General features: G+C 41.5%; 1 protein-coding gene across 2 annotated transcripts in view; it reads left to right on the forward strand.

Moving 5' to 3' along the window:
- The window catches only part of raver2 (ribonucleoprotein, PTB-binding 2), an 86,793-nt gene that overhangs the window by 12,389 nt on the left and 54,444 nt on the right, over window positions 1–19,960 (forward strand). For both annotated transcript variants that reach the window (XM_047587654.1, XM_047587655.1), the window contains exon 2: window positions 7,373–7,439. In XM_047587654.1, the coding sequence (XP_047443610.1) occupies window positions 7,373–7,439 (67 nt within the window). The remainder of the gene's footprint in view (window positions 1–7,372; window positions 7,440–19,960) is intronic.

The following is a 19,960-nucleotide window of genomic DNA, read 5'->3' on the forward strand; positions in this document are numbered from 1 at the left end:
TGTGTTTGTCCCTTAATCCCTCCATCTCTCCCTCTCACACTGACACGCCGAGTTGAAGTGATGCAGCGCTGCTACTTTTCCCCAGTGCCCCTGTGTGTGTGTTTTTAAGCCATCTCATTTATGACAGCAGGACAATAGGGGAATGAGTGAGTGTGTGTGTGCGTGCGCGTGCCGCTTGTTTGTGTAACGAATGAACAGGTGCCACAGTAAACACATTCTTCTCTCCTGTTTTTCCTCTTTGTCTGAGTGCGGAAAATCATTCTAGTTTGGCTTCCTCGCCTGGCATTTCCATTTCCTTCAACACCTCCTCTATATAGAATGTGACCATCTCTAGGCTGACTTACAAAGTGCAACAGGGGGAATTAGAAGTGCCTAAATCGACAAGACGTAAACAGAGAAAGGGTCAAAACAACACTGAAAGGCAATTTGCGGTGCGCTTGCTCTTTACTTGCGGGGAAGCGATTGGAGTCGAGGCTGACGAGACGCTCGGTAACAAAATGCGGGGATGAGACTTGACGTCGCACATCACAGATATTACAGCAATATAACACTTTTTTCAACAATGAGATCTCCTCTCTCAGAGTCTGCCTCCCGGGACAGCTGAAGTAGTTACAGTTACAGGAGGGCTGCTGAGGATTCAGCATCTTGCGGCTCCCGTTGTCCCTGAAACAGCAGGTCTTTTTATTTGATGCCCGTAGCACATGTTGGAGTCGAATGGAACGGAATTGCTGTTTTTCAGAAGCTGTGACTTGTGCTGATGCTGGGATAGACAAGCGCAGCCTTGTGTGGAATTTTGGGGCCGATGAGGATTTTGAGGAGTAACATGATGACCAGCGGACTAATATCGTGTAGGGCTCCCTTGTGCCTCCAAGACAGTTGTAACTCATCAGAGAATGGACATGGGCTTTCTGAGGGTGTCCTTTGGTGTTGTTTGTGGGGTCTGTTGGGTCCTGTTGGTTGAGAGGAGTGGCCTCTGTGGATCATCCCACAGATAGTTTAGGATTTAGTGAATTTGGAGGCCAGGTCAACACCTTTGTGCTGTTCTTCATGTTTTTCATGTTTCTACATATCTAGCCACACGAATGCCAGGTCCAAAAATTTCCCAGTAGAACATTATATTGTCAACAAATGGTCAATGTTATTTACTTTTCCTGTCAGTGGTGATAATGTATATAATGGCTAACTAGAGTTCAGGCTACGTACCTCGCTAACATGGCAAACACGCAATAAACTTAGGTACAGGATTGTCAGAGTTATGTTAGTTATGTTAGTTATAATGAAAAGGGATAGGTTTAATTTTTTGTTTGCAATGTATTTCACAGACTAGTTCTCAACTGTAAAGACAGTTCTTGAGTCTACGGCACCACTAACTTCTCAGCTGTAATGCCAATTAAAACTGGCCGACCCATACACCAGACGGTGACACATTTATTTGTGGCGGTAGTCTGCACACGGTGAAGAACAGTCTCTCCTCCTACATTCCTATATTTTAGCCCCGTGGCTGTGACAAAACACTTATTTAATGCAGTGGCCTTTGCTCAGCGCGCCTTTCCGAGCCGTACGCTTTCAGTCTCAGTTCATTGGCTGCAATCCTGATCAGACTTATTTTACTGTCTCCTCATACTAGATCTTGTATAAACTACTGATTGAAATAAAAGCTGTAGCATATTAAACTTTGCCACTTGATGAGCCACTTCATCCAAGCACTGGAATGTTTTGATTCAAGTTTGTCACGTCCATGTGAGAACTATGAGACTATGAGAATACAGCTCCTGGATTGTCTGTTTTCACAGCAGATGTTTTGGTGCATAATGGCAAGAGAAGCACAGGTGTAACTGATAACATCAATCATGGCTGGATTCCATTCAGTGGAGCTAATGCCCGGGTCAGTGTATTGTGCATGCTGTCATTTCTTACCGCGGCACTTGATGGAGTCAAGCCATTAAATACATTCGTCTCACTTTTCTTGTACATCACAAAGTGAACGGTATCATCTGTGAAAAGGGCCTAATGACTTGACAATGTCTGTTAGAGAGAAGAGTTCCTGGAATTGGAGATGAATATGATCCACTTGAATTGTACAGTCATACTTATAGACTGGAACTTCTTCCGTTACAAAGGACCTTTAGCTGACCACAGGCACCGGCTTTCAGAGAGCCCTCGGCGGTTGCAAAATGTTGCATCCCAGAGTAAAGCTGTAGTGATTCAAAGCAGCACTGCAACACTGGTAGGCTGAGGTGCAAGGGTTCCCAGATTACATTCGATCCGCCGGTAGATTTACTTGTATCTCTGCAGAACAGACCACAGACCATAAAAATATTGAGAAGACATATGCCTGTGATACTTGAACCAACTTAAAGAAAATGTGTGCTCTTTCAGTTAGTGGGTAGCAGTTAACTAACAGAAGCTAAAATTAAATGTAGTGAAGATGAGGCTGGGATGGTGGGCGGTGTGTTTAATCTTGCATTACAGTCATTGATCAGTGAATTTTAGCTGAAAGCAACACCAGCAGCTGTTTAGTTAGGATGCAGCCAACATGGGCCAAGGTGATTATCAGCTGGTTTAGTGCAGTGCAAGTGACTTCACGTTCTTTGAACCTACATGTAATCTTACCAGGTGTCAGACCCGGCTGCTACCACATTCCTTATCAAGCCCGTCCTCTAAGGCCACTTTGCTTTAATGCGCCACCAAAGTGTGAATCCACAATCTGAAATTGGCCGTGGGCTTGAAGCTAGTGCCGGGGTGTTGACTGGACTTGCAGGAGATGCTAACTTTTTGAAGCCTTCAGGCATGCAGGCCTATGCCCTGACATAGGCCTATGACTCGAGGGCAGGAGCCTCTGTGGATCATCCCACAGTTACTTGATCAGTTTGGTATCTAGGCAGTTTGGAGGCCAGGTCAACACAGCTTTTCAAGTTTTTTGAGTTGTTCCTAAACCATTTTTGCTTTGGTATCACCAAGTAATATCCACATGAATGCCAGGTCCAAAAGTTTCCTGGCAGAACGTTGTATGGTCATAATGTTGTGGCTGATCTGTGTAAGTCTGAAACTTTAAATAATTTGAGATTTTCTGTTTGCGCCTTGTGAAAAAAGGCCTACACTGAGAAATAATTTTCCTTCGCCATTAACAGCACTGGCAATGAGCGAGAAATATTTCTCTGGAGTCACAACACGAAAGTAACTAGTCTCAGTTACCTTGGAGATGTCCATGTTTGTGGCCTTTGCCAGTCAAAAGCATTTCAATAATGGCATCGGGAGCTGAATACGACATAATACAATACAACGAGGCCAAAGTAGCACAATCCATTTACTAAAAAGACATGGACATGGTTTGTTTTTCAGTAGCAATTTTACAATATGTAAAATGATAATAAGCTTTGTGGTTTCTTTTGTATTCTGGCAGTTTTAATAAAAAGTAAAATATTAGATGTAGAAAAAGGAAAAAAAAAAATCAAGATTTAATTTTTCTTCGGTGGTTGATCCCAGTGGCTGTTTTGAAACACTTCCGGAAGTGTTAATTAGAAAGGTGTTAAGATTGCGCTAAGGGGGAACTTCGTTTAACGAGTTCAGTGTTACAGAACAGCGTTTGGATGTCGTAAACGCAAGAGGTCCTTAAAATATGGAGCTACAGGGGTAAATGGAAGAAACAAAGGGGGATATCGTAGAAGAGCAGCGTGGTGCTCTCGCCTGGTAAATTGTATGGCAGAGAGGCAGCATTGTTTGCTCTCCTAAAAATAGTCTTTCAGTGTCTTTTGGTGTGCCAGTGCTGTGAGAAATGAACATTCAGCGCAACATTTAAGCACAGAATAGCGGAGGTTTGTGCCGCATATCAAACAACTCTAGAGAAAGGAGGCTCTAACCCTAACCCTAACCCTAACAATGGCTACTAATGTGAAAAAACCCTCAAAGCATAGACTGATTATTTTAGTTTGCGTTCTGTTACTTGTTGTCTTCCCTCATTATCCATAAAGGCCGTTACTGAGCTTATCTGCCAGAATCATGCTTTGAGGATACAAACATCAGGAGAATAATGACGAAACACCACATTAATTGAATAGAAACCTTAGAACTTAAACAGACGGATAAGCGCGTGTAAAAGTAGAATATTATGTTTTGTCACTTTGAAAAGAAAATCCTCTCACATTTGGACAACTTTGATCTAAATAGTTTAATCCTATTTTATCCCTAATGCGTTTGTCTTGTAGTTTAATTATCTGCAGCCTGCATTTTAAGACCGAGATAAATGGGTGAATGCTACCATTTTGATGAATCCTATTCTCTTTGTAGCTGCACAGATGGAGCAAAAATCCAAAGCAAAACACCTCTCTTTTTTTATTTATTTATTTTTTTTCCTTTTCTTTCTCCCTCTCAGCGATTACAGCTCACTCTGTGGGCGAGCTGACCCTCTGTGTGGGCTGCCTTGCGTGGCCCTCTCTGGTGTGGAACATGGCCGCTCTGCTCTGCGTGAGTGGGCCGGATGGTGGTTAGAGGGATAGAAAAAAAATAAAACAACATGCGCATTAGAAAACCTAATCGCCCCAGTCACCGTGAACCCTAGAAAACGATGTGATAAATGACAGTGGAGATGTTTTCTGTTAAGTGTCCATCTGCCCTCCCAGAAATGCCAGACCTGTTTTCACTCTCATGTGACCAACCGTATGACCATGAGTTGCTCCAATACAACAACGCAAAGTTCAGTTCTTCATAATTTTTTTTTTGGGTGAGATAACAAAACATGGTCAGCATTAGCCGCCAGCGAATAAAAGCACAGGATACGAGCTGCATTAGCTGACATTACAGAGTGGCTGCATCCTCCCGAATGCTAGTTGTTACCACATTTGCCACATTTGGTTTTTGTTCTTATTCAGGCCCTTTTTATTCACACCATTTATTTGCTTGAAACCATCTGTTCCAAGTTTCCTTTGTGCATTTCAATGGTGTGAATAAAGTTTCTCCTGGAACATAATGGTAAAGAAAAAGTAAGCTGATGAAGGCCACAATTTGTCCCTGTAGTAAAGTCCTTCCATGTATACTGCACCTTGGAAGTAGGTGAAGTTGCACAAGAAATGCAGTTTCTTCTACAGAAAAATATCTCTGGTTTCTGTGTGTCCACGCAGTCTACAACATTCTTGCAGTGCTTTCACACCTGCAGCGTTCAGTCCATCTTTAATCAAACTGCAGCGAGTCCAATTTGTTTGGGAAGGTGTGAATACAGTAATCGCACTTGGGTGTAGACCAAAACAAGTGCTTCCTTGAAAAGAGGTGGTCTTGGTCTCGTCCCAACAAATTGTTTGTGTCAAACGTCTCTCTTGTTCTGCTCAGACGTCTGAAGGCAGCGCGTCCTCTCACATTTACAAAGGCTTCCTCCATGTGGAACAGTTTTGCCTTAAACATTACCCAGATAATCACAATGGTTATGAACAGATGCCAACTCTGCAGGAGCTTTCATATTCAATTGCGTAGCAGTGTTTCACTCTCTGATATACAGTATACACTCACAACCCACTTTATTAGTTTCACCTATTCAATTGCTTGTTAACACAAATAGCTAATCAGGCAATCACATGGCTGCAATTCAATTCATTTGTATGACCACAGTGTGCCCATCCTCTGATGGTTACTTCCAGCAGGATAATGAACATGAAGAGGATGGGTTCACTGTAGAGAACCTTTGGAGTGTGGAGGAACGGGAGATTCGCATCATAGATGTGCAGCCGACAAATCTGCACCAACGGCGCGATGCTATCATGTCAATATGGACCAAAATCTCTGAGGAATGTTTCAAAGAAAGAAAAAACCCCAAAAAAACAAGTGCCAAACAAGGTCCAACCCTTTACTAGCAAGGTATGCCTAATAAAGTGTCTGGTGTAGGGATGTCACTATTACTCGATTTTCACAATTAATTAATTAATCAATTAATTTTAGATGTGTGTACAAATACAAATATTGGATCATATAATTAGTAATATAATTATGTTTTAGAATCAAAAGATTGAAATAAAAGAAACTTCGAAGAGTGTTAATGTGATTTTACATATGAATAGATTTCTGAAATCAATATAATAATCGTGATTAACGTAATATCCTGATAAATTCTCTAGCAATAATCGTACTAAGGAAAACTGTAATCCTGGCATCCCTAGTCTGGTGTCTATATGTATGCACTAATCAAACACATGCTGCCTGCTTATTATATTTATGCTCCGGTTTGCCTTGCTTAAGACAGTGACGTTATGATCTTTTTATATAAATATATATATATATTATAAATATTTAATATATTTATTACCTTTTAAACACCTGACATCAAGCTTCTACTAGAGATTGCTTTCAAACTAAATTCCGTTGTAACTTGTGTGCAATGATAAATGATTACACTTCTTCTTCTTCTTCTACTCCTCACTGATCCGACAGACTAGAACAAACCAACTGTCTGCCGTACATCATGCTGTTAAAAGTCTGGTTTCTTGTGGCACATAACTATAATTTATTTACTTTGGAGTGGTCAGATTATATACCACAGTTTGAAGGTTGTCTCATTGTTCACTGTTCAGTCGTTTCACCTACACCGCGCTCCTGATCAGTGTGTAACTGTCGCACCAGTGACTGGATCCTTGAGGTCGCTAATATTACCAGACTTTATCTAAAAACACTTGTTCCTGAGCTCTGAACGGCTTGTGCTCCGAGCAGTGAAACCATCAGGAAGGCACCGAGGCTAACGGGGAGTTATCACTGAGCAGCTGAGTTCATAATACCCTTAAAGTTTGAGGCTCTCTTGCTGTGCTGTTGCATCTGTCTTTGCTCACTTTTTTTTTGTTTCATCATATATATATATTTACAAAAAAAAAGACGTTTCTGCAGGAGAGTGCAATCTGATTTACTACTTTGATATGCATCACTGTGTGCCCCTTGTATGGAGTGCAGAGCGGTGTGGTGTGCTGCAGGAGAAAATCTTTTCATCTTTAAGAATGAAAAAAAAACATCAACAACATAATTACTCATTAGAAACAAATTATTGCAGTTTGGGAAGTCTCCCGTCAAAGAGCTTATTGTAAAGTAAGAGTCTGCTTGAGCATCGTTGTGACGATGATTGATCTGATTTAAAGTCGTCATAGAGACTATATGTGAACGCTGGTGTTGGTGAAGATGGTTGATTAGTTGTCTGTGCTGTTGTCTGATGTTCTCCTGACACATTCAGTGAACTGGTTTTTCTCATTACATTCGTCTGGAAGATAAATAAATAAAAACATAAAAAAAAAAAATGCCACGAATAAGTTTAAAATTAGCTTTTATGAGATGTTTCAAAGAACGTTTGATTAATGTTGCATTCTGATCTTTTGACTGAAGTCTTGTTTTTCCCTCTTCTTCATAGGAAGTTCATGAAATTCTGAAAGAATATGAACTCAAGTACTGCTTCGTGGACCGCAACAAAGGCACAGGTAAAACTCACGTCTAACCACACATTCAGACACACACGCACACAAAAACACCTTGTATGCCTGTATTTGTGAGAACCCTAACTGATATTCTTTAGCCTTTAGTGTTAGACCTTGTAACTGAATGCCTGAAATCAACTTTGACCCTTAACCTGCCCTTCTGAAGACGAGACAACTGTTAAAAATGTCCTGTGATTGAAAGTCCAGTTGGTTCCCACAAAGATAGATTTACTAGAGCGCACACACAAACGCCTCCCAAGCTCAAATGAACCTGGAAACCAGTGACCGTCAACTGGTGCCCCGCGAGCCACATCCGGCCCCCATGCGACCCCCACAATATTACTGAATGAGAGCATCAAATACACAATCAAGAGTATGTTCCTATATTATTTACTATTTAAATCAAATGAAACTAATGCCTTCCTCTGAAAGGTAGCTTGTGTCATAACCTCCCTTCAATCAAAGATGCTGTTGCCCTCATTTAACATTTCTTTTATTGTTTCACATGCTCATTTTATCTAAAGTTGTTTTTCACAAATGGCCTTGCTTGATCCCACAAAGACTTACACACAAATACACAAATAATTACAAATAAAGTAAAACTAAGAAACTCGCAACACTGAAATGCTATAGCCCCCTAGTGGCCTGCTGTAGTACAGGTAATATGTGTCTCTTAACATAAATGTGGAAAGAAACCTAATATATAAAAGAATATATTACTCAGGATACAGTATTTTATTTTGTTTTGTTTCATTTTACGAGAGCATCTGGTTTGCACAGTGTCTTACGAGAAAAATTCTGGCCCTTGGACAAATGTAGTTGATGACTCCTGGTGTAAACTAATCCCTAAACATACAGCCGCACCATAACTGTCATCACTAATTTGTATTTATAGCTATATGGAAAGAAGTGCAGTGGTGATATCCTCAGTGTGGGTGGTGTAGGGTGAAGTGCAAGGAGTGATCTTTCTAATAGATCAACATACTGTAGAAAGAAGTGTTTGTTTGTAGTGGCCGTGGTCTGTTTCATATTTAATAATGGGCATGGGTTATTTCTTTTCATTTTTCTGGAGAATATTGATAAAATACTCAAGGTAAAAGTGCTGGTTGTTATATAGTTTCCCATATTGCATGTCGGTTTTATAACAAAGACACCACACCAGCACCTGAAAACCCCCCAACTTCTGTCAAGACGCCGATGTGACTGGTTTTCAGGTGCTGCGTGGTGTATTTGCGCCTGGCAGCGGAGCTTTGCCAGAATATTGTTAGACATTTGTACTCGATGTAAATATACTGGTCACAAGATAGAGTTAGGGTTAGGGTTAAGAAATTCTTGAGTTTATTTATCACTTTTGAAATCGACTGGCTAATTGGCAACACTACATGACAACGCTTATGCTAAGCTAAAGCTAACACCTGCACTACCAGATTAGGTCAATGCCTGGACCGATTTAAAAACACTTTTTCTCACTTATCCAGTCCTGGGGAATACGTTGAGTGACTAAATTTCATATAGGGGTGGCGTCTCCCTTTAACCCGAAATGCGCTACTACCAGTTGAACCAATCACAGCCTTTGTGGTCTGCGTTGCCGCAACACGTCGTTACATTTCTGGGAAGGTGCACGTCACTAAGGTCTGGGCTCACTTTGGGCATTACTCTGTTACTCGTGGATTTTTTCTTTAATTTAGTTGCATCTAAATGTTTAGTTGTAGTCATTTGTCAGTTGTCATATCTTGATTTTTACTCTGTCTTTAACCACTTACCTTGGAGTTTTCTGCTACATGTGCTACTTTTAGATATATATTAATGGCACTTTTAATCCTAAACCGTATCCTATCCATGAATAAGCTGTGTGTAAAATTTAGCGCCATGTGGCTGTACTCATTTCAAAGCTTTTCCACATTCTTCTCACCTTCCGAGTACACTTGGTCCACATACGTCTGGAAATACAAGAACACACACACACACACACACACACACACACGCCCCTGCCCCTAGAGCGTGTCCCTTTCCAGGGAAATCTTACGTAGTGTCTATATTTAGTCCATGCAGTCAGCCAAGCTCCTGAAACATAACACTTTTAGAAAGCAGAGGGGAGCTGTAAACAGCTGAGATATCAAAGCCCCCTGTCCAAAAGGTTAATGGTGTTTCAGAGCAAATGAGGAAACACGGCCCTCGTCGGACTAGCAGCCACAGCGCTCTACTAATTAGGCTACTGCAGTGGTGTCGGGCTCTGATGTACCGAGGTGGAAGTCGGACGTGCCAAACATCAGAATCCGTTTCAGGCAAAGTTGAATTTTTCTTACCAGTCTCACAGCGATGCTGGACGCGCCACCGCTTTCCTTCCCTACCACCCATCACTGTCATCGTCTGTGTCGGTTTTCACATAAACTCGACACTTTCACACTCCCTTTTTTTGTCCCTTCATGTCTGGCTTTTTCCGTGAAGCACCCCTTACTTTCATTTCATCCACGTATTTGAAGGCATAACGTGGCCGCTCTTTAAATTGGAGGAAGTTTAGAGAGACATCTTCAAAGAGCTCTGTCGAGGACCTCGGGTGAAGGCGAGATAGGTGGGGAGGTTTTCTTTTAATCATTTCTCCAGGTAGTATTGTCATGTATTTTATTTAAGAAAGGTTAAGACTCCAGCGGCACTTGTAGGAAATGGAACTTTATTAGACAGACGCCTGGTGGCCTTCATCAGGATCATCAAGAAACGCACTGCGAATGACATTTTAAATAATTTATGAAGTAAAAACACCAATCAGCCATCAACATTAAAACCACTGACAGGAGAAGTGAATGACATCAACCGTCTTGTGACAATTGTGACAATGTTCCACTGGGAAACTTTTGGACCTGATGTCATGTGGATGTTGGAATCTTCCACCCACCTAGACCAGACCTGGCACTCCAACCCCATAGCAGTGACACTCCTTAATAGCAGCAGGATGCAGCCTGACACCAGCACACAAACAAAAATGATTTAGGACTCAAAAAACATGAAAAACAACACAAGGCATTGACCTGGCCTCCAAATTCACTAGATCCCAAACTGATCAAGTATCTGTGGGACGCACTGGAACAAGCCTGGCCCACAGAGGCCCCATTGTTAATGATACAAAATGTGCATGAACACAAAAAAATAAAAAATGTAATGGATAAAAACATGACACCAAAAATGTGTATTTTTTTTACACAATAATAAATTCACCAGTACAGCAACATCGAGTGCTGCACAGCTTCTGTTTAATTCTGCTGAGAGGAATTACTTCTGCAGGGACAGTGGTGACGTAGCACTATTTAACATTATAGATGCAACAGAGGAGCTAAACAAACTTATTTTCCCTTCAACTGCGTGATTTCAGGCTGTGTGTGCGTGACTATTTTTTCCATACGTGGCACATGAGTCACGTTGCATCCGACAGTATATTCTGCTTCATTTTAACCTGCGTTCCGATTGGTCGTCGTGCACATGTGGATCGTAGCAGCAGAGTCTGTCCTAGAATTTCTCCGTTAGTTCCACTCCATTACACGTCAGGGGTGAATATTGTACCTTTTACAGCTCTACACTTTTTGACAGCTCAATTTACTTGAGTTGAGCTGATTCAGGTTAAAAAAAACCCCGAAAACAAACAAACAAGGAATAAAATATATGAACGCATGCAGGAAAACAAAACTCCTTGAAGTGGAAAACTAAACTGCACACCCCAAAATCAAAAAGATGACAGTTTGCACAAGACTTGTGTGTTTGAAGAAATATGGTAGGTAACTTGCTGTGTAATTGTTGCTTTATTCACACTAGATTAAGCTCACAGGCTCACAGACACTCTGTGAGTGACGCTCTGTGAGTAGCACTTATGCAAATTTAATAAATGTTGTTTACTGTAGTGACTTAAAGAAACTTAAATAAGCCATAAATAAGCTACTGAGCTTGTGTGCTCCTGGATAAGCGATAAACACATGTCCACACAAACATGTCCAGTGCGTTCCATATATTCTCTCACCACATTGAAAAATATCACAGCACTGTCCCATATCCGTATACTTCAAACACCAGCCATTGTGACGAGCTCCCAGTCGACCCGGGCAAAATACTGTTTGCTTCCCCACAAACACACACTTCCTTTCCTCCACCTGTACCCTAGCTATATGCGCTTCTACACTGGTGCCCCCCCTAGATAAATCCCTGGAACTGCATGTAAATACATGACTACAATTAAACATGACCGGAAAGTACATAATGGCTTCAATGCTTACAAAGTTAAAGTTTTGATTCTTGTTAGATTTAAAAGTTCGACAGAGCAAATGATGTAACGCTTGAACGACTTCAGCTCTTGCAGTTGCAAAAAACAAAATACAAAACACACTCTACAACTACAGCAACAATGTCAACTAATGCAACACGACAGAAGTGAACATAAACACATGAGCTCATCAGTGCTGTGCGCTACAGACACGGATAACCTATATAAATTGGTACTGTGTTTAATAGTACTTTTAATATTGCTACACAAAGCTCGGGACCTCGTGTTTTTGCATCGTGTTCACTGTCGGCTCCATCAATATACACTGTTCACTAGTTGTGAGCAAGTTCTGGGCCTTCTCATCAATTCTCGCCCCAAAAGCAAATATGCAAATTTCCTTAAATGCTGAACTGGGCCTGAACTATGCAGCTGTACATGTGAACTCATGTTGACTCCCTTTGCAGGGTTGCGGTAGGTCCTCAGACTCCACCCTCCGATTAGCTCCGTCAAGTAGAGGGGTGCAACTCCTCAATGAACTCATCTTTTGAGTAATTACTTGAGTCACAGTTAATTGCGCTCGGCCGGCCACCCAGGCTGTTCATTGTTTTTAGACTTCCCACTGCAGCTCAAGGTCGCGGTTATCGAATGTGCCCTCTCAGCTGACAAACAGCTACAACTTATTTTGCTTGGACTCTCACGAGGACGACTGTTCGGCCTTGAAACCATTCAGCAGAAGGGATCTGTTTACTTCTCGGTCCGTGAGCTCTGCTGGAGCTCGGCTGTTGCCGTCTTTGAGCTTTTTGTTCTAGACAAAGTGGAGGAGCTATTACAGCATTTAGACGTAGCTGCTCTGCTCATCAGCTCTTTAATCCGCCTGAAATCAGTACAAGTGGGAATTGTCGCACGTGCAGCCTCAGCAGGCGGGGTAGACCGCGTTTCCTCGGCTCACATCCCTGACTGCTTCGGTTAGAGGTGTGGAAGATTGATTTCAAGCCTGTGTAGCTTTTCAATTTGTGTGTGTTGAAGGACTGAATATTTCGCCTTGATCCGGTAACCCCCGGACTTGTCGCCTTGTCACTTGCCCTCAACACACAACTTGAACTTTTGTACATGTGCATTTGTCAAACATATATACACATACATGTGTGCGTATGTTTGGCGTGTGTCATAACAAATGTGCAGCTGTGTTTTTCACGTGTCGTGCATGGAGAGGAGTGTTCATCTAGGGTGTGTGTGTGTGTGTGTGTGTGTTATGTATTTGTGACATAGACTTGCCAGCCGTTGGATCAGTTTTCATGGCAGCTGGATAACATCACCCCAACCAAGTGTTTACAGTCTGACTCACCCTCTCCTTCCTCTCTCCCCCTCCTCCTCCAGCTCTTCCTCTCGTTCCTTCTGTCTCTTTCACCTTTTCTGTCTCTTCAAACTCGGAGCTTAGAATTTAACACAATTTCCTCTTTGCTCCAGTCCCTGTTTAGCAGTTGATTTGATTTTGAAGGAATTGAAATGTTAAAATGTTAAAGTTCAAACCCTCTGTTTAGCTTCCATTGTTTACCCAGTGTTAAATATGTCAAATTCTGTATAATGTCTGTTGACGTTTTCTCAACACAAACTCTCTCCATACCGTTTTTGCCACTTGAGGAGTGGTGGTGGCTCAGCTGCTGTTTAAATCTTACGCAACGGATGAAATTTTAGTTGGAGGGGAAATGTAAAGTTCTGCGCAAACAGGAGAGAGTTTATTATTTATCGTTGCTTCCAGGCCTCCGAGGCCTTCTCGTGTCTTTCTGCTCCACAAAGGTTGAATATTTGATCACTTCATTTGGTTTTGTTCAAATAAAGGTGCTCTCCGCTGAGACGTTTCTCACTTTTTCTGCACTTCACTGCCGATCACCTCTGGTGGTAAGACCTCCAGCGAGTCTTGAGATGAGGCTGTTGTTGTAGCTAACCACACTGTTTATTTTAATGCAGTCACCACTGCTGCACCTGCAAGGCAGAAGATTCCCACTGGGAAATGGAACGTATACTCTGAATTTGTTGTGATGAATTAAACGGGACATTAGATGCCCATTTCCACAAGTTGATATGTTTCTTTTATGACTTGATGAAATTTGTTACATGCTCAGGGGCCCCTGTTTACCTCCCTCCTGAGAATGAGATCGGTATACTATGACGGCATGGCGCTCTGAAGCCACATCAGTCCATCTGTTTGTACCGGAGTTAAACCCAGAACAAGTTTGGCAATAAAGGTTCAGACAAGGCGTTTGTTAATGTTTGGTTAACTTAATGCTACTTTGAGCCACTGTTCGCTAGCGAGCTAGCTTACTCGAGGGTTAAGTAAATGTGTGTTTACATTGGTACAAACATGTCTGTACCACTTTTAAGAGGACGTTTTACTCTTGTTTTATCGAGTCTGTTTTAACGTTCTCTTTTATCTGCTGGTTTGAGTCCCTCACTGTGGAGGACAGAAACAGGCCATACAGCAATATAGTGAGGATGTGGGGCATAATTACAGGGGAAAACTTTGAAGAGCTCTCTGCTTTGTACAGAGCCGGGGCTACCAGGCAAGCAGAAATGATCCTGTCTGACCCTGGTAACCTCCTGGCCTCCCAACGTAGCTTTCTTCCATCTGGTGGCTGGTACGTGGTACCTAGGCTTAAGACAAATAGACTAAAAATTAATTTGTACCAATAACCATTAATAATCCGCTGTGATGAACAGCAGAAATATTGGTACGTCAAGTTTATTGTTGGACTATGTGATTGAATGTGTAGTTTCTGTCTGTATTTTTTATTTTTTTTGTGTGTTGTTTTGCTGCTGGCTGTGAAACAAATTGGGCTAATAAAGTTTACTAAGACTAAGATGTCTGTGGCACAGTTAATGGTCACGATAAGCAGATTTTCCAGTCAGTGTACGCTAAATAACGCCACTTTGCTCTTGTTTGATGCCTGTGAGCCTTTACAGCCGAGCACAGAGCAGCGTACATGCCGGGACGACCTCATTGTCCGTGTGCATCCGATGCTGAAACGAAATGTGGCTGTCGCTAGCACCAACGCTACGTGTGCAGGGGAATGGAGGGGCCGAGGTGAAGCCGTGTAGGCCAGGGCTCTTGGGTGGGGCCTGCGTCCAGGACAAATGACATCACAGGTGGCTCAAATTTGAACGAGCTCACTGAATGACACGTTTTCAGTCTCAGGCCACTCATAACAAACTGGCTGCATGGATTTCTATCATAAACTCTCGAAAAAACATCTCCATGTTGACGAGCGTAGCTTAATAGCAGGTCTGTGTAGCTAATTTCCCCATTCAGGACAGTGGAAAAGAGGAAAACAATTCATTTTTATTTACCTCAAGATGCATTACAGAATCAAGAACCCTCAGAGAAAGGTTATGGTAGCAAGGGGGGAATAAAACTCCCTTTTAACAGGAAAAAAAAAGTGGGACAGATCTCCTGATCCCCCTGATCACGGGAAGGCACTCATCTGCATCAGGCCTGATAGAGACCGGTAAAGAGAATCATACATGGAGAATCAAAGTCTGATGCAAATGAAAGAGTAACACAGCTGATACTGTAGTAGCACACGAATGCCTTGATTGACTGGAGGGTCACACGTCACACGTTGCTAGCCTGGCTCTCTCCATTCGTCACCTGCCAACCTCAGCTCCACTTAAGGTCCACTTTTTACCCATTTTTGAATTTGCTCACAGTTCATAGCCACATCAGATTTCCTACGGGTCACGTCGAAAGCTTTGTTTTTTTTATCAGCATCATTGATTCTTACACACACATTTAAATACACTCACACACTTGGCTCTCTAGGGCATAATAATAATAATAATAAAAAAAACATTGTGTGATTATGGTATATAACAATAATTTATTTTCTTAGTAAAAATGACACGATACAAGGTGCCTCAAGATTAAAATGTGGGCTGAAATCCAATTCTAACATTCAGGAACAAAATTAAACGATTACCAACAAAGAAAAAAAAAACATTAAACATTAATGCAGCAGAAGCTAAGCGAGGCAGGTTTTTAATGTACTGTATTAGTAGGTGGTGAGAGGGGGAGATGGGATGGACTGAGGGAGCACTCCGTAATCAATCTCAGCTCACATTGTTGCTGAGCGCTCAGCAGAGAATTATCCAGGAATCGGCTCTAGTCAGGCTAAGTAATCTGTTCATCTATCGCAGCTGGCTTTGATGCAGTGCGTTTGGTTTTAACAAGGAAGGTGAGCAACAAGTCGGAGGGATTTATTCTTTCCCAAAGGTGGAACTGTGAAGCGTTTTAACTTTTTATGATGCGGAATGATTTGCCCACAAGTCATGTATGTAGGGTCGATGGTCTTTCATCACGTTCAACCTTGGCACCCTTGAAAATTTTACACCCCTCATCAGATTATTTTAACAGATTCTTCTGTTAATAAAGAAAATATTGAGCCCCTCTGCAAATGTAATATACGGAGTACACAAAAGAAACTTTGTGCTTTGCACAGCCTTTATCAGTCAAATTAGTGTAATATAGGAAATAGGTTTTATATTTGGTTGATGTATCTTTCTGCCATTGTTATGAGCCTCTGGGCTGTGTAATAAACTCTCGATGAAATATTAATCATAAGCAAAGGGCAAAAGTTCTTTGTTTCAAGAATTGTTGCAAAAAGTTTTTCAGATAAAAACTAACTTTTAGTGTCTTGAAGTTTATGGGATTAAGTTTTTTTTTTTTTTTTTTGGCATTTGACATTTTAGGTCATATTAGTTTCACTAACCCTCCTAATATACCTGTATAGGTCTCCATTGTGCCTGCCATTAAGGAGTGTCAATGCTATGTGGTGGGGTGCCTGGTCTGGTCTAAGTGGGTGGTACATGTCTGAGTAACAGCCACACAAATGAATGCCGGGTCTAAAAGTTTTCAAGCAGAATGCTGACTTGTCACAAGATGGTCAATTTTATTTACATCTCCTGTCAGTGGTCATAATGTTGTGGCTGACTCCTACATAGACATTTGTTCACTGGGTCACCTGCAGTCGCCTGTCATTTTTCATTGTTATTTCCATGTATCTGTCCTGGTATTTAAGGAACACATGTAGGTCAGACACCGCTGTCAAGTAGGTGTGAATCAAAAATGGCACCATACCCCTGGGAAACGGGAAAATGGTTGCGCAGTTTTATGGGGGCAGAGATTTTTATAATTGGTGTGAAATGCAGACATATTCCCTGAGCTGAATTTATCACATACACAGTCACAAAACCACATCCAGGTACGGAGAGCATCTCTTGGGAGTTTGGGAGTGTGTGTGTTCTTAAAAATGTTTTTGTATTGGTCTGCACTAGATAACTAAAGCGTTAAAAGAAGGAACGTGCTTCCATAACTATTGGGTTCCTTTGCATAATGTGGCATAAAAAGGATTTTTTTCACATTCAATACTCTGTAAACTCTGTAAACCTGCAGAATGAAATCTAAACCTGTAACTGCACTCTAAAATCTTCTTAATACACTTTTAGAATAGTGGTTGTTGTTCCAAGAACTTAACAAGTTCAATTCACTATTTCAGTTTGGGAATAATTTTACTTCAAACTAAAACTACTGTTGTTCATTCCAGAGATTTGTGTCATTTACACAATAGTTTACCTCTAGTTGGCATATCTGGCATATTGCTTTGCTTTTGCACAGCTCTTCTGTGTGTAATAACCATTTATCCTGATTTGAATCTTCCTCACAAGTGGACTTATCTAGGTGGACAGCCTTGGGACACAGAATGGACTTAGGACTGATCACATGCCTCTTGTTGTGCGCCGGGATTATGCATGAAAAAAACGATACTGTGATACTATCAGTATATTAAATATTAAATATTGTGATATACATTTTTGCTCATATTGCCCAGTCCTAGTGACCCGGATGTACTGAGCAGGACCATTAACCGTAGAAAAAGAAAAATAACTAATTGAGGACAAGCTGTACAATGACCGTTATGACCGACTGGATATGATAGGGAAAATTAGTAAAGAAAATATTTAGTCGTTAACCTGAGCCAGTGTGGAATGATACCAATTGAGACGAGCAGTTCAGACATCTTTAATTGTAAAGGAACCATCACAAATTTCGCTTTTCGGCCCTTGATTTCTTGTTAATCTGACATATAACCATATGGTTTCTATAGTACCAGTAATAAGTTAAAAGATGTTTGTCTCTTGGTATGTGGCCATATAGTTAGCATTCATGTTAATCTGCAGAATGTTTGCCACCAGGTTACTTCATTGGTCCTTATCTTAGCGGCCTGTCTAAGCAGCTTCTGTTGGAATCTAAGAGTTAATTTAAACCACAGATAATTCTCTGTGGATGCATTAGTAATTGACTTCATGGTAATTTCCTACGTATATTTCGCTGTCTTTCCTCTAATTGAATTCCTCTAGTGGAATAGCAGTGATTATATCCATGATAAACCAGTTGCACTTTGTCTGTCTGATCCTCTGAGGTGTTTTTTTTTGTCACTGTTTATGCAGTAACCTCTGCTGGCTCCTCCCCTCTAGACCATCACTCTAATTGAAATATGTTGCACGGAACAGCTTTGGCATGCATCCGCACTTCATGACCATATCGGTTCACTCAGCCTGCCTTCCTCCTTGGACTTATTAGGCCATAGTGATGGGACTGTTTATGTCAGCGTGTCCTGCAGTGCACATATCTGTGTTAATGTGCGTGTTTAAGCGTGTCCCGCTGGGTGTATCTCCGTGCCTCCATTTGCGGCTTTGCTCCGGGCTGTTGCCTCAGCTCCTCGGTTAATGATGACTTTTTATTCAACACCCCCCCTCCCAACACAGACGAAACAAAAAGAGAGTACCTGTGGCAGCAAGGCTGCTAACTTTCTGTATTCTCTTTCTTGGTCTCCATGTTTTTTCCACTTCTCATTGCCAAAAATGTCACTAATCCTCTCACGTCCTTTGATCTTTGCTTCCATCCCACATTCTCTTACTTCTCTTTCCTTCCTTATGTCTTTTCCCCACCATAAGAAAATTGGAATCAGTTTAGCAACAGCTTGTTAACTGGCCCTTGGCCCGCGTTTAAAAAAAATCTAAGCATCCATCATTATCAGTCTCCGTGCTCGCATTACAATCTGGTGGGATTGCCAACACTCGATAAAATCTCATTATCGGAGCAGATTATCAGTTGGCTGCAGTTTTGATGTATTCAGATTCTAGTTGTGTTGGTGTTCCCATCCCAAATGATTCCTTCCACCTGTTGCCAGAGGATTATGATAAATGAGGATGTGTGTCAATCATTAAATTGGCCTCTTTAATAGACCAGATTTTAATACATTAGATTTCTCCCTTGCTTGATCAGACCTGACACCAAACCAAATTTGTTCAAGCTCGGAGCCTAATGAGCTTTAATTATTTATTTGTCATACTGTGATTCTTTCTCAAATGATCCATACCCACTGCAAGCTTTTTCTAAGGCTTTGAGCAGTGGTTACATCAGTTTTCGACTAATTATTCATTTGAAATTGCAGAGCAGAACCCCCCCCCCCGAAAGTCAAGTTCCATAATTTCTTTTATATCACCAACAGTCATTTCATATCACTTTTTCTATAGAACACATCTGGATGGTGTTCTTTTAATAAATAATGAGGTCGCTGATCAAATTTTAGCAAATGTACATTATTTCATTTTTTTATTTTTCATCATTGTGTATCTCCACTTCTCCACTCTCTGTTTTACGGTGGACAGAGCACCACCCCAACGTACACACAAACAAACAAGTGAACACACACCTACAGCCAGAATGTCAGAATAAAGGGAGACTAGCGCGGCTAGCGGGGATGGCGGTGACTATATGGTGGAGAGAAGCTAACCCTAGTAGTCAATGAGCTAACCGTGGGGTTAAGTTAGCATGCTGAGGCCTTGTTGAACATGCTGCTGTTATTTGGCTGATGGACTCTTTCACTGTGTCTGTATGTTAGTGTACAGTGTATGTGTTATCCGACTGGTGGCTAGCTGTAATATGTGCTGGCATGGTGTGGAACAGTAGGCTAACCCATTTAGCCTTTTGTCTGTTAACAGTGTTGCTACGTCTTTGTGTAACAATCTAACATATTTTAGTATTTAGTGCTCTAATGCTCGTGGTTTGAGCTTTTAACCCCCACCCCAAGGCCGTAAACCCGGGCAAAACAATGTGATCAATCCAAATTTGTCGGGTGAGTAAGTTTTGGACAAACATTTAGGGCTCGTTTTTTGTTTGGTATCGAGTCTGTGCTGCTGGAACTAAAAGCAGCTCTGAATT

The sequence above is a fragment of the Mugil cephalus genome, chromosome 6, assembly GCF_022458985.1.
Source record: "Mugil cephalus isolate CIBA_MC_2020 chromosome 6, CIBA_Mcephalus_1.1, whole genome shotgun sequence".
NCBI lineage: Eukaryota > Metazoa > Chordata > Actinopteri > Mugiliformes > Mugilidae > Mugil > Mugil cephalus.